Genomic DNA, 23,232 nt, shown 5'->3' with positions numbered 1-23,232 from the left:
TTATTGGCCGGAATGCAGTAAATGTTCAAAATGCCATCCCGTCCAACAGTTTTCATAATTGTTATGGAACAAGGGGAGCTGGGGGAGGGGAGGGATGAAAAGGACTTTTGTTTCTTGCTGGATTTTTCCACATCTTCGGACGGTTTCTCTACCCTCTAGAAAAAAAAAAAAATCGAGAGTTGAGCTGAAGGAGGGTGGGGGACAGGGTGGGGGCAGGGCCAGCATCTGGGGCTGGAATACCTTGCAGGGAGCCTGGAGGGTCACTGCGGGCTCCCCGGGCTTTATTAAATCGAGGACCACAGCAAAAGCAGCTCCAGCAGAGCCTCCAGACATGCAGAATCAGACCAAAGAACTGCCCTGCACCTCTGGGGGTTGCGTCCTTTCGGAAAATTGGCTTATTCTGCATCTGTGTTTAAGATTCTTGAATGTGTTAGCCAGCGAAACTTACAAGTGGTCTGCAACAAGAAGAAAATGCAGGGCTTTCTGGTGGTTTAAGAAGAGGTTCTTTATTTGTTGGGCTGCACACCCCCAGTTGAGAATCTTCCTGCGAAATTTGGGGGCGATTTCAGGACCCATTGCAGGTGGGGATGGGGGTGGGTGAGAGTTGTGGGGTATTCCCCTCCTTTTCATGTCTTCGTGGAAGTGGCCAGGATCCTCCCCCCAGGGGAGCAGGTCGGAGAGCAGGTGACAACCGTGCAGGTCTGGGGGGCTCTGTGTGTGCAAGTGTGTGAACCCCCTTTCTGAAGGGAGCTGCTGAGTTATGTGAGGAGGGGGATGATGGTGGGGATGTGGGCGTTGCACCATGGGGTGGAAGAGACTTGAAATTCAGACTTGCAGGATGAGGCTGGATGCACACTAACCAACCGCCGGGGAGGCCCATTTACTGTAAATATTATGAATGGAGTTGGCCGGGCTGGGAGTCCACACCCTTCCTCTGAGGCCTCTGGGAGCCCAGCAGAGCTGGCCTCCTCAGAAGGCAGGCAGCCGGGTACACGCTATAATTTGCATGGCTGAAGGCTGGGGCACAGGAAGCCGAGTCAGCCGGCTGGCGAGACAGATGGGAGCTTTTGATATGTGTGGCTTCCCACCCCTGCCCGGCGCTACCCTCAATTATATCCTCTGATGGCAAAACACTGCTCTTAGGAGGGACCCCTGGGCTGGGGGGCCTCTGACTTGGGCCATCTGAGGGGCTCTGGGGGGTGGGGCTGGGGCCCATCGTCGGGGAGCAAGGAAGTACATTTTACCTCTAGTAACGGATTACTCATCACAATTTTTAAGGCACAGTCACGAAATCTTCAAGACTAGCAGGATCTGCCAAGTGTGTAAGCTCGGGGAGTTTGCAGGAGGAAGGAGGGTGACGATGAGTGAGAAGCTTCAGGGCACCAAGCCTGGTGGGCATTGGAAATAAAATAGCAATACAGGCCACCCTCCCCTGAGGACTCACTTCTTCCTGGGGGCCAGGCGTGATGGGAGACAGGAAGAACACAAGTTTGTAACTCTTTGCAGTTAGGGGAAAAAAAAAATTGGATTAGAGATGGACCCAGCCAAATCTGACTCCCATCTCCTTTTCCTTCCAATTTTGTTTTGTTTTTGTTTTATTGTTGCAAATGAAATGCAAAAATGTGCCCCGCTCCTCAAAGTTATTTTCTTAACTCTCCGGAAGGTAGTAAAAATAAAGGGAACCAGTGTTGTTTAATACTGAATCTCCCCGAGTGGAGCCGGAGCCTAGCAGAGCCAAAAGGGGGCCCCTCACCCACCTTCCTGTTAGCTGTGGGCAGGTCACACTGCGACTCTTGACGGGGCAAAGCCACTTGACCAAGGTCACAGAGCAGCGGCTTATAGGCAGAGAAGTCTTTTCACTCCTGGCTTCTTGGTGCAAGGGAGCCGGACCCCACACTTGGGGACAGAGTAGGCATAGCAGTTCAAAAGTGGGCTCTGAAGGACACTTGTTTTCCCCTCTGGCGTTTGGAGAGGACTGGTGTGGCTTTAGAGGCCTGAGGTGGCTGCCCACCCACAGCTCACACAAGGCTGTATTCTGGCCTTGAACCCAGCTCTGCTCTTCAGCAGGTGATAGGTGTCTCCACCTGCCTCGTTCCCCCTCCATTAACATCAGGATGCTAACACCATGCAGCTTCACGGGGTCCCCTATCTGTGAGCCCCTTTCCAGTGGGTGTAAAGTGTCACCCTAGAACCCTTCTCCGATTTGGGGTGAGGTGGGGGTGGGGTGGGGTGCGGTCTGCATTTTCTGAGCACTTGGAGAGCCTCCGAGATGATACGCCCCCTAAAAGTTGAGAACCTTCACTGTGGCTGCTGGCCAGGCCCCGACCTCTCACAGACTTCTAGCAAATTGTCATAACACCAGTGAAGCCTCTACTGGGAGCTCCGTTTTAGGGAGCCTCTGGAGGCAGATTTGAAGGGAGATGTCTGACTCCATAGCTGGGAGATTGGGCCCAGGGATCTGAAGAAGCGCCCTGGCCTTTGAAGGAGAGCCGTTGGGACCCCCTGCCATCCCCAAGTCCAGCCACCTTGGTGGAGAACCTCATTGCCAGGCTCTGGGAAGGGAAAAAAAAAGAAATCCAACCTTTTTTTTCTGCCTTCTTCCAGCCAGAATTCATTCTTGATCCCTTTGATGCAAGAGCTTGGGGTGGTGGTGATGCGTCTCGTCTCAGCGTTGGTTGGGTACCTGAGAGTTAACCTGAAGCATTTTGAATTGGTTTCAGCCCCCATGGGGAGCTTGTGCTAACCCCCAGAGCTGTCTTTGCTGCCCCTGGAGTCTAGGGGAGCAGCTCTGGCGTCATCTTTCGAGTTCCAGATGAAGCTGTAAACGTGGCCGATTAGAGCCACCCCAGAACCCAGACTGAGCTCAGACGGCGCAGTAAGCGCTTATGTATTTGTTTTAGTTTTGGGCCATTTGCTTCCCGAAAACTGAAAACCAGTGAGAAACTTTTCGTTAATTTTGTTGGGGGTGAGATTGGATGCGACGGGTTGGCACTATTATCTCAGTCCCTGTCCCTGGAGTGGGCTGGCTGCTCTCAGAACAGCCAGTTTCCTGCCCAGGGTGGGGACCCAGGCTGACGGGAGCTGTTAACCTTTGGGACGACTGCTCAGGGGGAGGAGAGGATGAGGCAGCCCTCGGCGGCGCCGGGAGTCCCGAGGAGGGAGGACCCTGGACCTGAGAGGCGAGGCGTGGCCATGTTTGCATCCCAGGGTTGCCGGGTGTACTGCTGGGCCTGCATGGGTGCCCTCCCGTTGCCCTCCTCGGCCTGGGTTCCATCCCTAACCTCCGGGGAGGGTGGTGGCTCGAAGACCCATCCCACTGTTGGTAATGAGAATGTTGGATAAGAGAGGTTAGTTTCTTTATAATCCAAGTGCCTCTCAGAGAAGAGCATTCCAGCCCCCTGAGGCCCCTGGCAGTGGGCACGTAGGGCTCGGTGGGTGCCTGCTGCTGTGACTCTGTGCTATCTCGGTTTCCCAAGAGCATCCTTGTGAAAAGTCAGACCCCCGCCTCCCCCACCCCATCAGCACCCCTTCTGTGTGTGGATCCAGCTTGCATGCAGTGGCCTCACTTCAGATGTTTGCAGAATCCTCCTAGGTGCTTTGGAACAGCTCTGCCTCTCTGGCCTTATGGTCACCTTCCTAAACTGGAAACGACATGGTACCATCAAGGCCCTGACCTTGGCCTTTTCTCTTTTCCTCCAGTTTTTTCTTTTCTTCATCATCTCCTCACATCTTCAACTAAAAAAAAAAAATTCCCCTCTTACCTACAGTGTGGCCTTGAGGTCTGGTCACCCTGTGCCATTGCCATTCCAGGCATGAGATTCATTCATGAGCCTCTGGTCTTCTAGAAGGGTCTGGTCTGTTCATTCATGACCAGGGTAATTAAATAACTCTTTGTGCGAGGCAGGGAGCTCCTTGTTAAGTGGTCTTCCCTAATGCAAGTGCAAACACGAGGCAAAGTCCTTCCCCTTCTCCACACCGCCTCTCCCCTTTTCCTCTTAAAGGGTAGATTTTTATGCTTTAAGGGAAATTGGGAAGTGGAGGGGGGAACAACCTTAAAGGAATTTTAGGCCGATTCAGCACTTTTCTGGGGTTGCTCCAAAAATTCCCTGCACTGTAATAAAAAGAAAAAATTGTGAGCAGGCATCTGATTAGTTCGCTTTTTACAACACAGCTTTTCTTTTGGATGCTTTAAAAGGCACAAATACGGTTTTAAGACAAGCCCCTGTACAGTTTTCTGAGGAGGGAGAAGTTGTTGAAAATACCGGAAAAGGTTATAAAAGCTGAGGGAAATTAACAAGGGATGGCGAGTTGTGCCTTTGGAGGTTAAGTATCAGCCCCCAGGATACGAAGACCCTTCCTCGGTCCTTCTAACGAGGTGGGGGGACTTGTTTTTCTGTGCACGGCCCTCCTGGCTCCTCACCTCGAAACCTGGGAAACCCCAGGAGCTGTCTGCACAGACCTTTGTGGGGAGATGCTTGTGGGCTGCGGGCCTGGTTCAGGGAACTGTGTTTCTCTGAAGATGCTGCTGAGGGCTTCCCAGAAATGTGCCCAGACGCCAGGAGTTCAGGGCTAAGGAGGGGAATCCGAAGTGGCAATTTGGGGCATTGCACTGCGCCCCTCGACGTGTGCTGCGTCCCCTCTGGCGAAGGGTTTGCGTGAGAGCCTGTTTTTGTGCTCAGAGCTAGAGTTCAGGAGCAGCAAGGAGAAGAGGTATCAGGGTACCAGGGGACTGCAAGGTGACATGGGAGGGTTGGTGAGGGTCCTCCTACCCCCCACTTAGGGCACTTTCTGTGGGCTTTCAGGGGGCCTTGTTCACATCCAGGGACACCTGCACGCTGCCGTTTCTCTGGGCTGGGCCATTCACCTCCACAGAAAGAAGCTCTTTGCAGGGGATGTCTGGAAGCAAATTGCTGGGTGGACTGGCGGGCTGCACAGATGAAAGAGAAACCCACCAGAATGCACCCCCCCGCCGCCTACTGTCCATACATCAGGCCCCAGCCCCCAACCAACTTCCCCTGCCGCCCTGAGGCCCAGCAGGCAGACGAGGCCCCCACCCAGCTTCTCCTGGCCCCGGGGGGCCTGGTACAGGGGTCACTTGATCTTCAGCCCCCTGTCCTCCTCTTACTCCTCCCCCCGCCCCCCACAAGCCCTCTGCTGGAGAGGGTGCCAGGTTTCAGGGGAGCCACGCCAAGGGTCTCCTCAGCCTCCCTCCCAGCAACTCCTTCCTTTCCAGGCCAGTTTGTTGTCCCCAGTTGGGATAATAGCACTTCTCTCAGTTTGAAACACTCTCCCAGCTGCGACAAGCAGGAGGGGAGGGCAAGCGCCCCGGGCCTTGCAGAGGAGTGCCTTCTCCTCCCCAGCAAACTTGGACGCCAGAGCGCTTTTATTTACGTGGCTGTTCTGGGGCTTTGGTGTAGCAGCCGTCAGAGCCCAGCTCCCTCGGCAAGAGGGTTCAAAGATTGCCAGCGCTCACGAGTTTATTAGCAGTTGATGGATACTTTGCAGAAACAAGTTAATGCCTGATGACTCACCTTCTGCTCCGAGCCCTTGTCCCTCTCTTGTTTTTCCATATGTTCCCGTGTGTGCGCACACAAACACACACTCAAAACACACAGTTGAAACGCACTCACATTCAGGCACATAGCCTCTCTCGTGCTTGTAGTTCAGAAAGGCCAGTGAGGGTGGGAGCGGACGGGCCAGGTTTCTGGTGTTGATTTTAGGGGTGGGGGTTGCAGGGAGGCTGGACCCTTAGTCTCCCCATTTTGTGTAGCTGGGGAGGCAGGCCTTTGAGAAGGCTGGGTGGGGTATCTTGGGGACCTCTGCTCAGGCTGTCCCAGGGGGTCACCAAACACATTTGTACAGGCTTATTCACGGGACAGCATGCAAGGCAGGCTGCTGCTTTAACAAAAAAAAAGGTAGTGGAGCTGACTGGTTCCCAGGTCCTGACATGCCTGTGAACGTTGGAGGCAGTTGATGTACTGAGCTGCGCTGGTTACCCAGCCTGCCGGGCAGCAGGACACAGGCCCCATCCCTGCTCCAGCCCTGGCCTCGTCCTGATAGCCCAGCATCACCCAGGCGCTAAAACCCAGGGGTTCCACAATCAAAGAGGCCCAAACCAATCCAGAGATGTCTCACACCACCCCCAACCTTGGTGTCCCAAGCCCCCCACCCCAGTAAGTGAGAGGCGAGGGCTGCAGGGAGGGCGGGAGGAGGAGGCCGCCTGCCCGGCCTTTCCCCGTTTTTGTTAACAAATACAAGACTTCCGGTCTCCGCCCTGCCACCACAAACCACAGCGTTCCTGCAGCCTGGCCGGGCTGGGGGAGATTTATGGTTCCCAGTCTGAGGCCTGCCCCGCTGGCTCCAGCTTAAGGAGGAAGGAGGAGTTGGAATGCCAGCCGCTGGAGGCCCCCCTTCCCTTCCATGGATCCCCCTTTTAAAGACACCCACCCCTACCCCCAACGCCTGTTCAGGAAAAATCACCTTGCCTGAATCACCCCAGTCTCCCCTGCTGCCTGTGGGTAGAAGCACCGTCTAGGAAGGCAGGGGTGGGGCCTCCAGGGGAGGAGGGGGATGGGAGGGGGCAGGGCACAGGGTTGGGTTGCTTCTCTGGAGGGAGGGGGAAGGGGGTGATGCCGGCAAGAAGGGCCTGCAAGCGTGGCCGAACCCACTGTAGACGTGCTGTCTTCTGTCTGGGCTGTGACACCAGGGTGCATGCTGTGATTTGGCGTGGAGACGTGAACTCAGCCTTTGTGTACAGATCTGCTGCTGATGGACACTCTGAGAGTTGCTTTTCTATTAAGAAGCTAGGTTTTTGTTTTGTTTTGTTTTTTTACCCCAAACCACCTCCATTAAAGTTTTTCCTGACAGTGATCCCTTATGACCAAGGCACTGATCTGAGAACCGGGTGACAAGCTCAGAGACTGTCTAGCAGGTGTTCCCGGGGTCCAAGTCTGGCTCTTTTGTCCCTGGAGCCTGAGGAAAAAAAAGCTTTCTGAGTCCAGGTTTTCTCACGAGGATGACTTGAGGCTGGAGCCACTGGCCTTCAAGGTTCCATCCCGTTTAAAAGAACTGAAATTCTAGCCCTAAAACCAGGGCCAGTCAACTTACTGAGTGATCTTGGCTTCTGAGCTCTGCAAGGATGGGGCATTACCTTTGGCCAGGTGGGCACATGTCCTGTGTTCTTGATAGAGTCGGGGAGGTGGGGGGAATGGAGGGAAGAGACTCCCCAGAGAGCCCCGCGCCTAGAGGCAAGGCTCTTCCATCACGGGGTCGAGCTTTCCAGACTCCCCGTAGGAGGACTGTCCAGCCTGCATCACAGCCAGCCACCTCATACCTCCTTCTGTCTTGCATCGAGAGACAGACCAATCGTGGAGGTGTATGTATGTGTGTGTCTTGGTTTTGGGAGGAAAATGAGAAGGCCAGTTTCCATCACCATTGATCATGTCCGCCTTTTGTTTTCCAGATTCCCAACTTCTTCTGGAGCCTGGGGATCGGTCACACTGGTGCGTGGTGGCATACTGGGAGGAGAAGACGAGAGTGGGGAGGCTCTACTGTGTCCAGGAGCCCTCCCTGGACATCTTCTATGATCTACCTCAGGGGAATGGCTTTTGCCTCGGACAGCTCAATTCGGACAACAAGAGTCAGCTGGTGCAGAAAGTACGGAGCAAAATCGGCTGTGGCATCCAGCTCACGCGGGAAGTGGACGGCGTGTGGGTGTACAACCGCAGCAGTTACCCCATCTTCATCAAGTCGGCCACACTGGACAACCCGGACTCCAGGACGCTGTTGGTACACAAAGTGTTCCCCGGTTTCTCCATCAAGGCTTTTGACTACGAGAAGGCGTACAGCCTGCAGCGGCCCAACGACCACGAGTTCATGCAGCAGCCGTGGACTGGCTTCACCGTGCAGATCAGCTTCGTGAAGGGCTGGGGCCAGTGCTACACTCGCCAGTTCATCAGCAGCTGCCCGTGCTGGCTGGAGGTCATCTTCAACAGCCGGTAGCCACGTGGGGAGAGGGCAAGCGGGAGCTGAGCGGGCCCAGTCCAAACTACTTTGCTGCTAATATTTCCCTCCTGAGTGCTTGCTTTTCATGCAAACTCTTTGGTCATTATTTCCCCCCCACCGCCCACCCTCCTTCTTCTCGTCGTCCTTGTTTATGTTCTGTTTTGTTCTTTGAGAAATAGCTTATGAAAAGAATTCTTGGGGTTTGGAGGGGCGGAGAGTGGTATGGTTGGCAGAACAGTGCGATACGAAAAAGGGGAAGCAAAAAAATCAGTACCACCGAACACTGCGTAAGTGGGGAGCAGGCCCCACCCTTGGTGTCATCACTGCCCTTGTCAGGGGTGTGTGTGTGTGTGTGTGTGTGTGTGTGCGCATCAGTGCGTGCATGCGTGTGTGTAGACGAGGGAAAGTGGTGTGCTCTGTTTCCTATGCATGTTGCCTGCTGAGAGGTTTGTGTCTCCCTTGCCCTTTGGACACGCTCAGTGGGGCAGCGGGTGTCCCAGCAGAAGGCTCTGTCCCCAGAGCCTGGGGAAGCCCCCACCCCGCCTTGCCCCTTCTCGGACATTGGCCTGTCCGAAGGCTTCTCTGAAGCCACCCCGCCAGAGGCCGGACCAGAACCCGTTTCCCCGTGCTGCCTCACTCCCCTCTGGCCACCCCGCTGCCATCGTCACAGCTGTCTGTCTTGGCCATCTGCTCCTGGACATCTCTGAGATGGGCTTCCCAAGGGTTGCCGGGGCAGCCCCGTCACAGTATTGCTCACCAAGCGCCCTCTCAGTCCCCTCCACCTCTCCCCTGCCCTGGTTACATCAGGTTTTTCCTGGACTCACAAAGCCAGCTCAGCACTTTCCTCCCCTCCGCAGCCTGTGTGTTGAGCTCTGCTGTTAGACCAGCGAGGGGAGCAGCCCTCCACCCCCCACCCCCCACCCCTTCCCACCAAGAAGGATTCGGTCCATCTTAACCCAAGGTACCATCCTGAGCTGACACCTAACCCTATCATTTCTTCTACAACTCATACACTCGTATGATACGTTGACACTGCTCTTAGCTCAATGAGCATGTTTAGACTTTAACATAAGCTATTTTTCTAACTACAAAGGTTTAAATGAACAAGAGAAGCATTCTCATTGGAAATTTAGCATTGTAGTGCTTTGAGAGAGAAAGGACTCCTGAAAAAAAAAAAACAAAACCTGAGATTTATTAAAGAAAAAATGTATTTTATGTTATATATAAATATATTATTACTTGTAAATATAAAGACGTTTTATAAGCATCATTATTTATGTATTGTGCAATGTGTATAAACAAAATAAAGAAAAGATGCACTTTGCTTTAATATAAATGCAAATAACAAATGCCAAATTAAAAAAGATAAACACAAGATTGGTGTTTTTTTCTATGGGTGTTATCACCTGGCTGAATGTTTTTCTAAAGGAGTTTATGTTCCATTAAACAATTTTTAAAATGTATACTTGATTCCATGTTGTCCTCCAGCTCCTTTTTCTTCTGACGAGAGGAGGGTGGGATGCAGCCATCAGAATCCAGGACACTTGGGGGTCTCCCAGAGCTTGGTGGGGGAGGAAGCTGGGTCGGGGGAACCAGAGAAGGGAGAGACATCCAAAACCGCTTGGTCTTCCTCAGATCCTTAAGCAGGTGTCCTCAATTTGTAACGGGCAACCTTGGGGACCCCTCAGTTGCAAGGGCAGCTGATTTTTTAAAGCCTGAAGAGTTGAGAAAAGGGGATGTCATCTCAGATGACAGGGAGGCGGTTGCCCTGAGAGAGGTAAAGCCCCAAGCACTTGGGCCCCTTGCTTCCTACTTGTTAACTTCTCGATTCATATTAAATCCCGAAACTAGTGCAAGTTTCCCAGAGGAAAGTCACTGCCACCCTGGGTTCCAGGACAGATTCCCTGAGGGCTGAAGCCCTGGGGTTGAGATGAGGCGGGGGCTGAATGTTGGTGGGTGGAGGTCTCCCCAAGGTCTGCCAAGTCCTGTACTGGGCACTTGGGGAGCTGGAGTTGGCCGGAAGGAGTTCCAGTCCCACTCTGCCTCTGCAGACACTCTTCCAGATCTCTAATCCCTCGGCCCACACCAGCTTAGCCATAGTGGCATCTGCTGGTCAACTGCCCCTTCGGGACTGCCCCCGGGATTTCCACTGCTTGATCTAAGCCACATTTTAGGTCTCTCGCACAAGAAATAGTCCAAATCAGGCACCAAACGAGGCTGTTTTCGTGTCTCTGAGACTCTTGAACCTTAAGATTTTGGATATTGCAAACTGATACAGTTTCAGAAAAAAAGCTTTTGGAGGGCCAAAATAGGATGGCCAAGTTTTCCTTTTGCCAAATGACGCAAAGCATTACAGCCTACTGGCACTGCTACTTTAATTCAAGGGAATTCTACAATTGTGTAGCAAGAAGTGTGTGTGTGTGTGTGTGCGCGCGCGCGCTAGTAGCTCAGACACGTCAGATTCTTTGCAACCTCAAGGACTGTAGCCCACCAGGCTCTTCTGTCCATGGGATTCTCCAAGCAAGAATACCGGAGTGGGTAGCCAGTCCCTTCTCCAGGGGATCTTTCCGACCCAAGGATCGAACCCAGGTCTCCTGCATTGCAAGCAGATTCTTTACCCTCTGAGCCACCAGGGAAGCCAAATGGTCATCTGGGCCAGCTTGTTCCATGAGGTGATGGGGAACTCGCCACCACTTGAGGCAGCTCTTTATCAGTTGAACTGAAACCTGCCTCCGTTTATTCTCGTTCTGCAACCTGGAATAAGTGTAAAATCCCATGTCTGGAAAACACCCAAGGAGGGCTCTAATTAACTCCCAGGTGGTAGTGGTGGAGGAGGGGTGGGGTGGAAGGTGTTACATTAGGGAGCTGTCAAAGGCATTTTTGTTTGCTCTTAACTTGCATCAGCATGCCAGGAAGCTCTTTAATAATAATAATAGCTACCATTTATTGAATGCTTAGCTGGTTGCCAGCCATGATGTTAAGCATTTAAGAGAATTATTTAATCCTCACTAGGACCCCCTGCAAAACTGAAGGCTCTGAGAGGTTAAAAGACTTGCCCAAGGTCACCTGGTGAGGAAGTGCTTGGGGTGGGGGTCAGGGCCCAACTCTGGCCCTACTTTTTAGTCCATACTCTGTAGAGATGTTATTTGGGGTGCCTCAAAGCAGGCGGAGGTGGGCCCCTTGCTGCGGGCCAGGCAAGCTGCATGGTCAGGGCCTCTGGGTCCAGAGGAAAGAGCTGTGGCATCACCTTCAAGCCCTCCTCTGTCACCTGGACTTGACTTTCAGCCCATCAGGCTGGAACTGGGCTGCTGGCAAGTGGACCCCCGTGGGATTGCTGACTCTGAGTCAGGGAAAGAGGGGTACTTAGGGGAGACCCCATAAGTGCCCCATAGTGCTTCGTTTCTAGTACGAAGCACTGAGCGGCCGTCACCAGAACCAGCCCCTGGGCACCTGCCGTGTGCCACAGGATGTTCAGGGGGCACGTGGCCTTGATGGTGCTGGAGGACAAGATGCCTGCACCTGAGGGTGGTCGGCAACACAGGTGGAATGTGTTGAGCGAGGAGCTAGGACCTCCAGCCCAGATGGAGTTCAGATTCGTGGAGGGAAGGACCAGACCAGACGCTCCCTAGAAGGAACGTTTTCCTGCCGCCTGATTCTCCTTCCTTTCTCAGCCCACCAGTCAGATTTGGGGTGCATCACAGGTCTGCCCTCTGCTCTCTTCTCAGGCCACATCCTGTCCCGAGGTGGCAACACCACTCAGGTACCTTCATCTCCCCCAACCTGCGAGGCCTCAGCTGCCCACTCCCATCATGAAGAAACAAACCAGATCCTGTCCTCCCTGCCTCAGTCCATCCATGGTTAGAAGATGCAAACCTTTCTCACGTATGTTCCCTTGCTCTGTCCCCACTAGCACGATTTAGTTCAGGGCTGTCTAGAGTCTCCTTGGCCTTTCTTCCTCTGCTCCAGGTTCCCCTTCAGCGTCTGCCCCACCAATCTCGTGCTTTAACCCCTCAACACACACACACACCCTCGGTCTTGGTACCCGCATGCAGGGTAACTTGCAGTTCCTCAAATACACCTTACTTGCGTGTTTCTAAGCAAGAGCTTTCCAGTTCATTCTTCAATTGACTTCTTATCCTTCAAGATGCAACTCAGACTAAACCTCCTTCAGGAAACCTCTCCCTTAAAAATTTCTGCTCTAAAGAGACATCAGTGGTATAGGAGCCTCTCTTCCCTATTGAACAGTAAGTTTTTGTCACTCTGGGATCTCAGTTAGGGCCCCTTTTAGGATCCAGTGCCCTAAAAATTTCTGGTACGGTGTTCAGACAGGGCTTGTCCCAACGAGGGAGGGAGAGGCAGAATTGTGGGCTCAGCTTGGAATGGAAATAATAATACCCAGCACTGACTGTGTTCTGATTATGCGTTAAGTAGTGTCCCAGGCATTTTACATTGGTATCGTCCCTTATAATTCTTACAGTCATCCTAAAAGGAGCTACATTATCATGAAGCCCTGTTCGACATGAAGAAATGGAGGTTAGAGAACTGCCCAGGTCCCCCAGGTGGTAAGTGATGGTGTCAGCTTTCATCACTTCTATGCTGTCTCATCTCCATGGGCAGGCTTGGGTCAAGAGTGATGGAATAGGGCTGATATTTTTTTTCTAAAACGAGGTCCAGTTGAAAGGACCAGGCTGATCTGATTGCTGAGCACCTGAGTTCTGTACCGGTACAGATCAGTGTTCACCAAGGGTCTTCCCAGTGCATGCCCTGCCAGGGCCCCACTGTGGCAACCCAGAAGCAGACGTTGGCCAAGCTCTGGAAGAGGCGGCCCTCCCACAGGTGAGTGACTTGCCCAGGACACCCACATATACAGTCTGGGGGCAGGGAAGGATGGAACTTCACCCAGGCTCACAGCAAGCAGACTTCCTGATGGTGAGGCCCCACCCTCAGCCTCCAGAGGATCTTTCTCTCCGCCTGCGTGTTGTCAGAGCAGCTGCCCTGGAAGCACGGCTCTAGACAGTGACCGCACGAGTGCCGGGGCAGGTGGGTGTGGGGTCTGACTCATGGGATGTGACTCAGGGTCCTGGGTGTTGGAGTCAGAGAGACCGTGGCGGGGGTTCTCACTTGGGTAAGTCACTTAATCTCTCTGAACCCCAGTTTCTGAAACATCAAATGGGCATTATACCTGCCTCATGGGACTGGGGGCGGTGGGGGAATTAGTAAGGAAATGCATTGAAGAGCCAGCCATCGGGTGGTTATGCTGAACCAGGTGGGGTTGCTACTATCTGATGGTTTAGACCTCCCCAAAATGGCAATTTCATATCATTTAATCTACTGGATGCTCAATTCAAAGCAGTGGCAGTTAGGAGTCCTCAACCTTCTTTTTCCCTAGGAGCTACAGGCAGGGGCTGTGCAACCAGAGGGCTGAGAAAAGGCAGCGGGGGTGATCAATACTGAGGCCATTCCCTGCTCCTCAGGGTGCCAGTGAACTGCCAAGTCCAGGTCAGAGCAGGCAGTGAGGGCCGGTAGGAGCCCAGGGAGGGGGCCTGGGGTGCCCCACGCTCCAGAGAAGGGGGCGTGGGCCCCGGGCAGCGCCCATTGAGCTGAGCAGCCCGCATGGCCCTGGGTTTCCTGGAGCTGGAGCAGCAGGCTTGAGTTGCCAACTCAGCAATTTTCCCAACCAGAAGCGCCCCCCTCTCTCTTTCTGAAAGTAATGATTTTCTAAAAATGGATTCCCTCCCCTCCCCCCCAGCTGCAATTAATCCAGTGAATGTGAAGTAGCCGCTGGAGGAGGCCCTCGTGAGTTCAGACCAGCATAAGCGCTTTGATTCAGGAACGACTCATGGCTAGGGACGAGGGGAGGCAGAGGGCGCATGTCCCGGGTACCAGATTGGGCTCACTCTGGGGTTTGTCTAGTGCCCTTTGGAGCCTCAGAGGTAAGAGCTGCGGGCCTCTTTCTAGGGAGACTGTGTAAGGAGACTTCCTCGGGATTTGAGAGTGGAAGAATCTCAGTCCCAGGCTCCGAGGTCATCCCATAGACACGCATGCCCGCCCCAGGCCAGCCAGACGAAGTTGATAAATAAACCTGGGCACTTGTCTGGAGCTGCCTTTAAAAAAAAAAGAATTAAGTTGAAGTATTGCAAAGAGTTGGACATGACTGAGTGAGCGACTTTCACACACACACACACACACAGTTGATTTATAATATTGTGTTCATTTCTGCTGTACAGCAAAGTGATTAAGTCATACACATATACACATCCTTTTAAAAATATTATTTTCAGTAGGAGCTGCCTTTTTAAGGAGCTTGGGGGGAGAAAGAATGTGATTGTCTTAAGACAAGCCCGAGTGTGTTATGTAGAACAATGCAAACGACAAGACACTGGGAGGATGTGTCTTTGTTCCCAGTGTTGCTTTTAGCATGGGTCCAGGCCTGCGTGGGCACTTCAGTGGAGAAGGATAAGATGGAATTTATGCCCTGGATTTACAGGTGGGACACAAAGACCCTGGAGGTAGAAACAGAATGTATCTCTTAGGGCTGCACTGAACTAAAAGAAAATACGGCTGATCTGTAGACAGGGATATTACATTTGTTCTCAACAGTGCAGAGATCCCTTTCACACACATTCTCTTAAGAGAGTCCAGATGGGACCTTCTGGAAGAAGGAACAGAGGTTGGACTTGAGACACCCAGCCAAGAAGTAGCAAGAACACACCTGGCAGTCCTCCTGAAGTCTCTCCCAGGGCTTTTCCCCACCCCCCGAACATGGCACTTGCCTGCTCTGTGCAATACCCCTTTAAAACTCCTTTCACTCCATCAGCCTTCGTGGTCCTGGTATCAATAAGTGGCTGTGGCAGAGACATTCCATTCTCAGACATTTTCTCCGTACCCCTGTGGCCCCCATTTCCCAGCCTCCCTTGCAGTTTGTCTGTGGCCCTGTGACTAGTTCTGGCCAATGAGCCTCAAGGGGAGGTACCCCGTGCCCACTCTGGGCTAAAGCCCTGAAGAACTAGTGAGTGGTGATCCAGCGTCTCTCTCTCTCTCTCTCTCCCTCTGTCACCTGGAAGAGGGAGGCATGAGATGAAATCACTGGATCCCTGAATCACTGGCCTGGAAGCTGCTGCGCCTGCAACAGGCTGTGTGAAGGTACTTTTTTGTGTCTCTGACTGAGATTGAGCGGCTTGCCATCCAAATGAACCCATGGCCCATTCCACCCACGCAGACACTGCACCCAACCTGTCTTGCTTTCCTCTTTTCGTGGAGATTCGTCCTGTATCTCTAACAGCACTGGAGTTCCTTGAGGTCAGGCAGCAGCTTACATTCTTACTTGAATCACATCTTTTATCACCCCAAGCCCAGCTTTGGGTGCATAGTAGGTGCTTAGTAATTGCTATGATTGATATGAACTGAGGGGCTTTCCCCACTCGTGTCCCTGGAGGGATTGCTGGTTGCCCTCCAAGGGCACAGTCTCCCCAGGCTCTCCAACGCTGCATGGAAATTCCCCCTTGCTCACGCTTAACCTCCTAAAACCAGCTGGAAGCCCCTCCCCACCCTCCTCCTCAAACCACTCATCTCCACAGGAGCAAGAAACAGTTCTAGCTCAGGCCACTGTCAGTGTAGATCCTGCCAAGGCCAGAGCCTCCTGGGCTCCCTCACTCAGCCAAGAAGACAGAAATTTCCAGAGCTCAGCTGAATGCATCAGAGAGCATTCCCAGCACACAGTTCCTCAGCCCTAGTCTGCATTATCTGTGCTGTGTGAATTACATGTCTGGGGCTTCCTTGGTAGCCCAGATGGTAAAAGATCTGCCTGCAATGCAGGAGACACGGGTTTGATCCCTGGGTCAGGAAGATCCCCTGGAGAAGGAAATGACTACCCACTCCAGTATTCTTGCCTGGAGAATCCCATGGACAGAGGAGCCTAGAAAGCTACAGTCCATGGGGTCCCAAAGAATTGGACATGACCGAGTGACTAACGCTTTCAATTTCACTTTTCATTTACATATTTAACATTTTGTTATCTATCTGTTAGTTTGGTTGTTGTCTGACTCCCTTGGCAGACTGTAAGCTCTGTCCTGCCACATCCCCAGTGTCCAGTACAGTACCTTGGACATAGTAGGCACTTCACAAATGTTCCTTGGATGAATCAGTGTGGAATGATTAGTCAACTTTCCAAATGAAATACATTCGAGTTTCAGATGAATTCAGTTTTCCCCCAAGAAAAGTAGGTTTGTACTGTACTTGCGTCATAATATTTGTGAAAAGAAAGAGTACATTCTTATATTTTTTCCCAAAAAGGTATATGCAAAACTTTTGCCTCTTGGGGACTTCCCTGGCGGTCCAGTGGTTAAGAACTTGCCTGCCACTGCAGGCAGGCAATGCAACTGTTTTGTCAGGAGTCTGGGAAGATTCCACATGCCACAGGGCAACTCAGCCCAGGCACCCCAACTACTGAAGCCCTCATGCCCTGGAGCCTGTGCTCTGCAACAAGAAAAGCCACCGTAATGAGAAGCCCAAGGACCACAACTAGAAAAACCTACAAGCAGCAACGAAGACCCAGTGCAGTCATAAATAAATAAAAACTCTGCCTCTTCGGTAATGGTAACAGCTGCCACCACAATCATAATAATAACAGCAGCCTGTATATAGAGTTTTTGTACCAGGCACTCTGAGCAGAGCGCTTGGTGTTGTCTCTAAGGTTGTCATTAGCCCATTTTACAGGTGAGGAAATGGAGAACCAGGGAGGAATAGGGCAGGAATCCCTGTCTGCTTAACTCCACAGTTCTTGTTCTGAGTCCTGAGCCCCCATGGGAGGCTGCAACTTTGAAAGAGCAGTTTTTCTGGTTTCTTTCCTTGAGGTTAAGATACATCCTGAGGCCAAGGTTCTGCAACTGGAGACTCCAGGGGTATCTCTCCCAGGAGACCTGCTATGTAGTCAGGCTGTCCCATCCCATCAGGGTCTGGAATCTTTGCTGCGTCAAGGCCCCATGTCATCAGCACCAGATCTTCTAATGACACACTGCAGCCTGGGAAATTACAGTGCCCAGGAGACTTGTCCCAGAGGCCTTGCTCAGCGTAATTCCAGAGCAGGAGAGAATGCTGGGAATAACAAGAAAAACAGAGTCAGGCTGCCAGCCTTAGGTAATGGAATGGTGTGTTGTGGCCATGGAGCATGGGGGATGGAGAATTTTATTTTCTAAAACAGATTTTTCTCCCTAAATTTTAAAAATACTGAAAAATGCAAGATCAAAAGTAAAAATGATACCCAGTCTTATCATTTAAAATTATGCCTTTCAATGCCACTCCCCAGAAATGATGACTGTTACAGGAGGCTTTGATTCATCTCCTTCTGAAGTTGGCCTCTGCTTCTACATATGCACATGGACAATTTTCATGAATGGAGTCAAGTTTTGCATATTGGCCTGCAAGCTGCTTCTGTCACTTAATGATGCGTCAGATATTTCTTGCTTGACTAGTATAGGAGCTGAACTTAGAGGATGCTAATATTCATTTAAAAGGTGAGTACCACTTGACACAGAACCGGAGTGAAGGTATGGAGCAACTGGAACTCTCTTCTGAGGATGGTGGGGATAACAAACAATTGGTTTAACCATTTTTGGAAAACTGCTTGCCACTGTCTACTAAAGCTAATCGTACCCGCATCAGAAATGCATACACACATTCACCAAAAGGCCTGGGCAAGAACATTCCCAGCAGCACTATTCAAATAGCCGCAATTCAAAAGTCCATCAAAAATAGAGTGAGTTTTTAAAAACGTGATTTATTTATACAGTGGACGTCATATGCCAATGGAAAGGAAAGAACCATAACTGCACACAAGAGCAAATCTCACAGGTGTGGTGCTCAGCTAAGAAGCCAGACACACAAAACCCATACGGCAGGATTCCATTTGCATAAAGCTCAATGTCAGGCCAAATGAGTCTATGGCTTTAGACGTCAGGAAGGGGCACAAGAGGAACTTCCGGGGGCTAAAGTGCTGTTTCTTAATCTTAGTCTACTGGCTATTTACATGGGATGTTCCATTTGTCAGAATTCACTGAGCTGTGCGCTTACACTGAAGATCTGTGTACTTTTCTGTATGTGTCATACTTCAGTTAGAGTCTATTTTCTAAAGAGAGGCTCAATGGCATTCAGTCCCTTCCCCTGAAATCAGTCCTGTTTCCCCTAGGTTTGCCCCTTTCTCTCTCTCTTCCAGAACCTTCGGAGCGCACACAGCAGGTGTGGCATATTGCCATCGGTCCTGTGGGGCAGAGAGAGGAAAAGTCGACCTTCAGGTTCTGGAAGCCCTGGTGGGACCCAGTGGCCAGCCTTGGGAGAGCACTCAGGCCGCACCACCCCCCAGGCTTGCTCCGAAGGTCAGTGGGTAGCAGGGGGAGGAGGAAGCGGAGGAGGGAGAGCTGTGGGAGGAGGAAAAGGGGTTACTGTCCTCGTGACTGTTGTGGGGTCTGACAAAGAGCCTTGTGGCTTGGCAGCGTCCTGAGTGCTGGAATTTCTGGGGTCCAAGGTATCATCACAACAAGGTAACTACTTCTATTACTGTTATCATTACAAATAGTAGCTAATGCTTCTTGAGCACTTAAAAAGTGCCAAGTGCTTTATATACATCTCTCCTTTCAATCCCCTCCTTTTTTTTTTTCCCATGCCACGTGGCATGTGAAGTCTTAGTTCCCTGACCAGGGGTCAAACTCATGCCCTCTGCAGAGGAAGCACGGCGTCTTAACCCCTGAACCACCAGGAAAGCCCCCCTTTTAATCCTTTCAGTGTAGAGTTATGTGTACCCCATGTACATGTGAGAGGCTCACATATGTGCAGTTAGGCCCCTGACTACAATATTCCCCCAAGCTCTGCCTAATTTGGACTCCCTAGTGGTTCATTTGGGGGCCTGCGTGGTGCCAGGCTCTGTTGGATCCTGAAATATACAAATTGGTGTGGTACATTCTCTGCATTGTCTCAGCAGGTTAGTAATCAATCGCCTGCTTATTCAAACCAGTGTTCATTGTTCTATGTCATATTTTAAGGTGCTCCAAATAGGTAAATGTGTAAATAAAATTTCATTTGTTTTGCTGCTCAGCAAAACTTGGCAAGTTAGGTTCACTAAAATTCAGACTAAATTAACAAAAAGAAAAAAGAGCTTTAAAAATTATCTTTGGTTCCACCATTACATTGAACCTGTTGACATCTGAGCACACGACTTTTTACAGAATACATTCACATGTGACTACCATAGAGTAGGTACTCAAAGAAAAGTTAAATTGTTATAAAATAACATATTGTTTTGTAAACTGTACCCTCCTTCACACACTTGATAATTAATGAGATCATGTTCCAGGTCCATGAATGCACAGCTATTTCTAATGTCTTTTTTCACCATTAGAGGGTGAGGTGGTGTGTGTATCAATTTTTTTCCGTATATTTTGCATTTCTTTTGTGAATTGCTTAATTGTATCTTTGGCCTGTTTTTCCTTTGGTTTGTTATTCTTTGTGACCACTTATTTTTTAAGGAATTAAAAACTTTTTTTCAAGTTTATGCACAAAATTTTTAAAGTCAAAGATAATTGAAAGTTTTACAATGAAATATAGCAGTCCCTCATCCTTTCTTTCTTCCTGTGAGTTTCCCAGAAATAGCCCTTTCAACTCTTCCAGCTGTTTCTTTTGTTATTTATCACCATATATCTTTTTTTATTTTAGTATATAAAAGTATTTTATTCATTTAAAATGTAAAAATAATCTATATTCATTATCAAATATTCAAAAGCTACAAAAGTATGTTAAGAAAAATGTTAAAGCTCTTTACAGCATCTTCAGTGCTACTTTTCAGGGGTAAATTACATTACCACTATGATTTTATAACCACATCTAAATAATATTATGATATTTCTTGATGCATTAATTTCGAATATTATTTGTTAACTTTCTACTAACTTTCTCGGTAGAGATGACTGTCTTGACTACTTGTCTTCTCATCAGTAGTCAATACTTACGCTGTTGGAGCTATGCCCATCTTGTTCACGGCGATGGATGGAGGGCACTATGGTTGCCTTTCTTTCCTTACACCTCTCTGGTATTCTTGGAGTTAGGCTTTGCCTAGATTCTTTTCATTGGTTTAGACTTCACTGTGGTTCTTGCCGTTGCTTTCCACACTCTTCAGGCACTTCTTAGTGTACTTCGAGCCCTTCAAGACTTTTCCTCAAGGTCAAACGTGTCAGACAATTTGCCAGCACAATGTTTTTTCCCCTCAAGTCTCCATCCTTCTGCTCTGTCTGGACAGGTTGCCTTATGGACCTGATGGATGCATAGCAGTCATCCCGAATCATCTGTCCACCTCTGTGTTGGCTTGAGTCTCTTGTTCCCGGATCCCATGAGGGCACCTCCCTTGATTGAGTCCCTCATTTGGGTGCCAGTTATCTTTGAAAACTGTACCATGCTTTCTTTCTTTCCTTCCTTCCCTTCCTCCCCAACTCCCCCCCACTTCCTTCCCTCTTCTCCTTCTCCTCCTGCCTGAGTACTATATGGCAGAAGGACAGGGAAGGGCTCCCTGACAACCTCAGCCTTCTCTCTGTTGTCTCAAGTGCATCCTACAAAGGGCCCCTGAAAGTGGAGTTTAGTCCTCAGATCCACCCCCAGAAAGCAGAGTCACCTCCTTCCCCTCTGTTCCTCCCCATCTGTTTTTCTCTTGCCCTGGACTGCTAGTTTCTGGGTTTTGTTTGTTTGTTTTTGGCCATACCATATGGCTTTTGGGATCTTCATTCCCTGATCAGAGATCGAACCCACCCCTCATCAGTGAAAGTGCAGAATCCTATCTTATTGGACCTCCAGGGAATTCCCTGGGAGTTTCTGGACCTCAATTAGTTTTCCTTTCTCTGCCACTCCCTCAGCTTAGGCACTCCTGGCCTCCGAGCCATCGTCCCTGTACCCACACTTGTCCCCCTGCTGACCGATCCTCCTGGGTATGGCAGAGGGCACTCTGCAAACCCAGATCTGAGTGGTTTTGTGTGTAAAAGCCGACACTGTCACATCTCTATGCTGTTGCACAGACTCTTGGCCTGAATGCCTTTCCCCCTTTCTCTAGCTGATGAACTCTCTTCTTTCAATGTCTGGCTCAAGTATCTACTCCTCCAATAAGCCTCCCAGTCTGTCCTGTTGGCATGAAGCAGATTCTGCAGCAGTTTATATGATGCTTTTTGTAATCCCAGTTCTTGTCTGCCTTGGGCCAGATCCTGACACCAACTAGCTGAGTCCCAGGTCACCTTCCCTCAGCTCCTGCATCTGCACGCTCCCTGGGGAGAAGAACCCGGCTGTGCTCCACACCGACTGTGCGCCATGCCCTCTACTGAGAATTTTCCATACACAATACAATTATACACAGGCTCTAAGTCCTTCAGCAACATCCCTCTGTGCTGCGTGCACTTTTGACAGTCTGGGCAGGGCGTGGGGTGAGCAGTGACTTGGCGGAGATGGGGGAAGATGAGTGAGAGGGCATCTGTTACTGATTTGCCCATAGGTCCCCTGGGCTCTTTACCTGGCTTGGGAAATTCTCTTCCCCTGAGGCTGTCGAGCGATTAAAGAGCAAGACACTTGCTTCCTCAGCTTCCCTAGCGGCCAAGTATAGGCATGTGACCTGGGATCGGCCAATCAGATGCCCCTGCTCTGGTCTTGGAGTCAGGATGGGGGAAGGGGAATGACTCTAGGGATGGGCAGTGGCTACATCCTGTTTCTGGGGAACAGCCGCCTCTGTGGGGCCAATAGCACAGTCCAGTGTTTGGAGTCCAGTTCAGACGTCAGCGGGGAGAAGAGAGTCATCTAGGGTTCCGGGGGGCCCTTGGGTTCTCAAGAAGCAGCTCTGGGGTGTGGATTTGTCAGCCTTCCCCACAGTGGAGTTCTCCAGCCCACTGTCGATTCTACGACCTACCCAGGGTCCTGTCAGAACTTCCCTTTTGTGCTTAACTCAGCTAGACTGGCTTCCCAGGTGCTGCAGTGCTAAATAATCCACCTGCCAATTCAGGAGCTTCAAGAGACAGCGGGTTCGATCCCTGGGATGGGAAGATCCCCTGGAGGAGGAAATGGCAACCCACTCCAGTATTCTTGCCTGGAAAATTCCATGGACAGAGGAGCCTGGTGGGTAGCTGACAGCCATGGGCTCTCAAAGAGTCTGACTCGACTGAGCATGAGCACACACAGCTAGAACAATCTTTTGTAGGTTGCAGCTACAGGAAGGGCATAGGGCATGGTTGGCTCCCAAGCCATCCCACTGGGACAGGAGACCTGGGCGTCTCTGCCCCTCCTGACAGTGACCATGGCCATGGCATGTTCCCGACCTGGGTGGTCACTCAGATCCCTGAGCAAGCAGAGGCCACTCAGCACGGGCAGGGTGGTAAGGTTACAGAAGCCCTTAGGGACACTCCAGGAGGACCCAGGCTCTAAATAGAATGTCCTAGGCAATGTCCCTTCATCATGAGAGCCACGCAGCTTTAGAGCCTGGGCCACCCTTCAGAGCAGCCGGGGGCTGGCCTCCCCAAGTCAGGAGGCCTGGGTTCTTATCTGGCTGCAGGTAACGCCGTGTGTGGCTTGGGTCAGTCACGCCTGTTCTCTGAGCCTCAGTGTCCATGTCCTGCCCGGGAAGCCTGGGAGGGGGACAGATAACTGAGATGTCCCCTCTAGGACTGGTGCTTCCAGAACGAGCACCCGGAACCTCTGGGACCTCATCATCCCCACCCCACCTCCTGCCTCAGCCCCTGAACTCCTGTGAGCTCCCTGATAGCAAACCCCTGCCATACACATAGTAGGCACTCAAGAAGTGTGAGTTGACAGCACCAGGGACAGGCTGGCTCCATTAGGAGTGTGGGTGTGTGGCGGGGGTCCATGGTGACGCTCAAGGATCTTTTCCTGGGAACTCCAGCCTGGCCTCTCCTGGGTCTTTGTGGAGGTGGAGGGGGAGGAGGGAGGGGTGAGTGGCAGCCTCAGCAGTGGCCCCGAGGCAGCCTCCGCAGGCACTTTCTGGGAAGCCGCCCCCAGAACCTAGCCTTGCGAAGGCTGAGGAGGCCCGTCTCCAGCCCCGTTTCCCTTGAACTGGAGCCAGGCAGTCCTCACGCATTACTCACTGGCGGGGCGGCCCTGGCCCAGGGCCAAGGCAAACAAGGCCTCCGGCCTGCCTGGGGGCCGGTTGGCTCGGGCTTGGGCGGGGAGGGAGGCGCCCACGCCTGGCCCCTGCTGTGG

General features: G+C 51.4%; 1 protein-coding gene across 2 annotated transcripts in view; it reads left to right on the top strand.

The window, feature by feature from the left end:
* SMAD7 (SMAD family member 7) overlaps positions 1-9,467 on the top strand; it is a 30,304-nt gene extending 20,837 nt beyond the window's left edge. For both annotated transcript variants that reach the window (XM_070362015.1, XM_070362014.1), the window contains exon 4: positions 7,463-9,467. In XM_070362015.1, coding sequence (XP_070218116.1) covers positions 7,463-8,001 — 539 coding nt within the window. In that variant the 3' untranslated portion in view covers positions 8,002-9,467. The remainder of the gene's footprint in view (positions 1-7,462) is intronic.
* Positions 9,468-23,232: the final 13,765 nt, after the last annotated feature.

Source organism: Bos mutus, chromosome 24 (genome assembly GCF_027580195.1).
Source record: "Bos mutus isolate GX-2022 chromosome 24, NWIPB_WYAK_1.1, whole genome shotgun sequence".
Lineage (NCBI taxonomy): Eukaryota > Metazoa > Chordata > Mammalia > Artiodactyla > Bovidae > Bos > Bos mutus.
The sequence above is the reverse complement of the archived record's forward strand: the minus strand, read 5'-3'. Positions and strand labels throughout refer to the sequence as shown.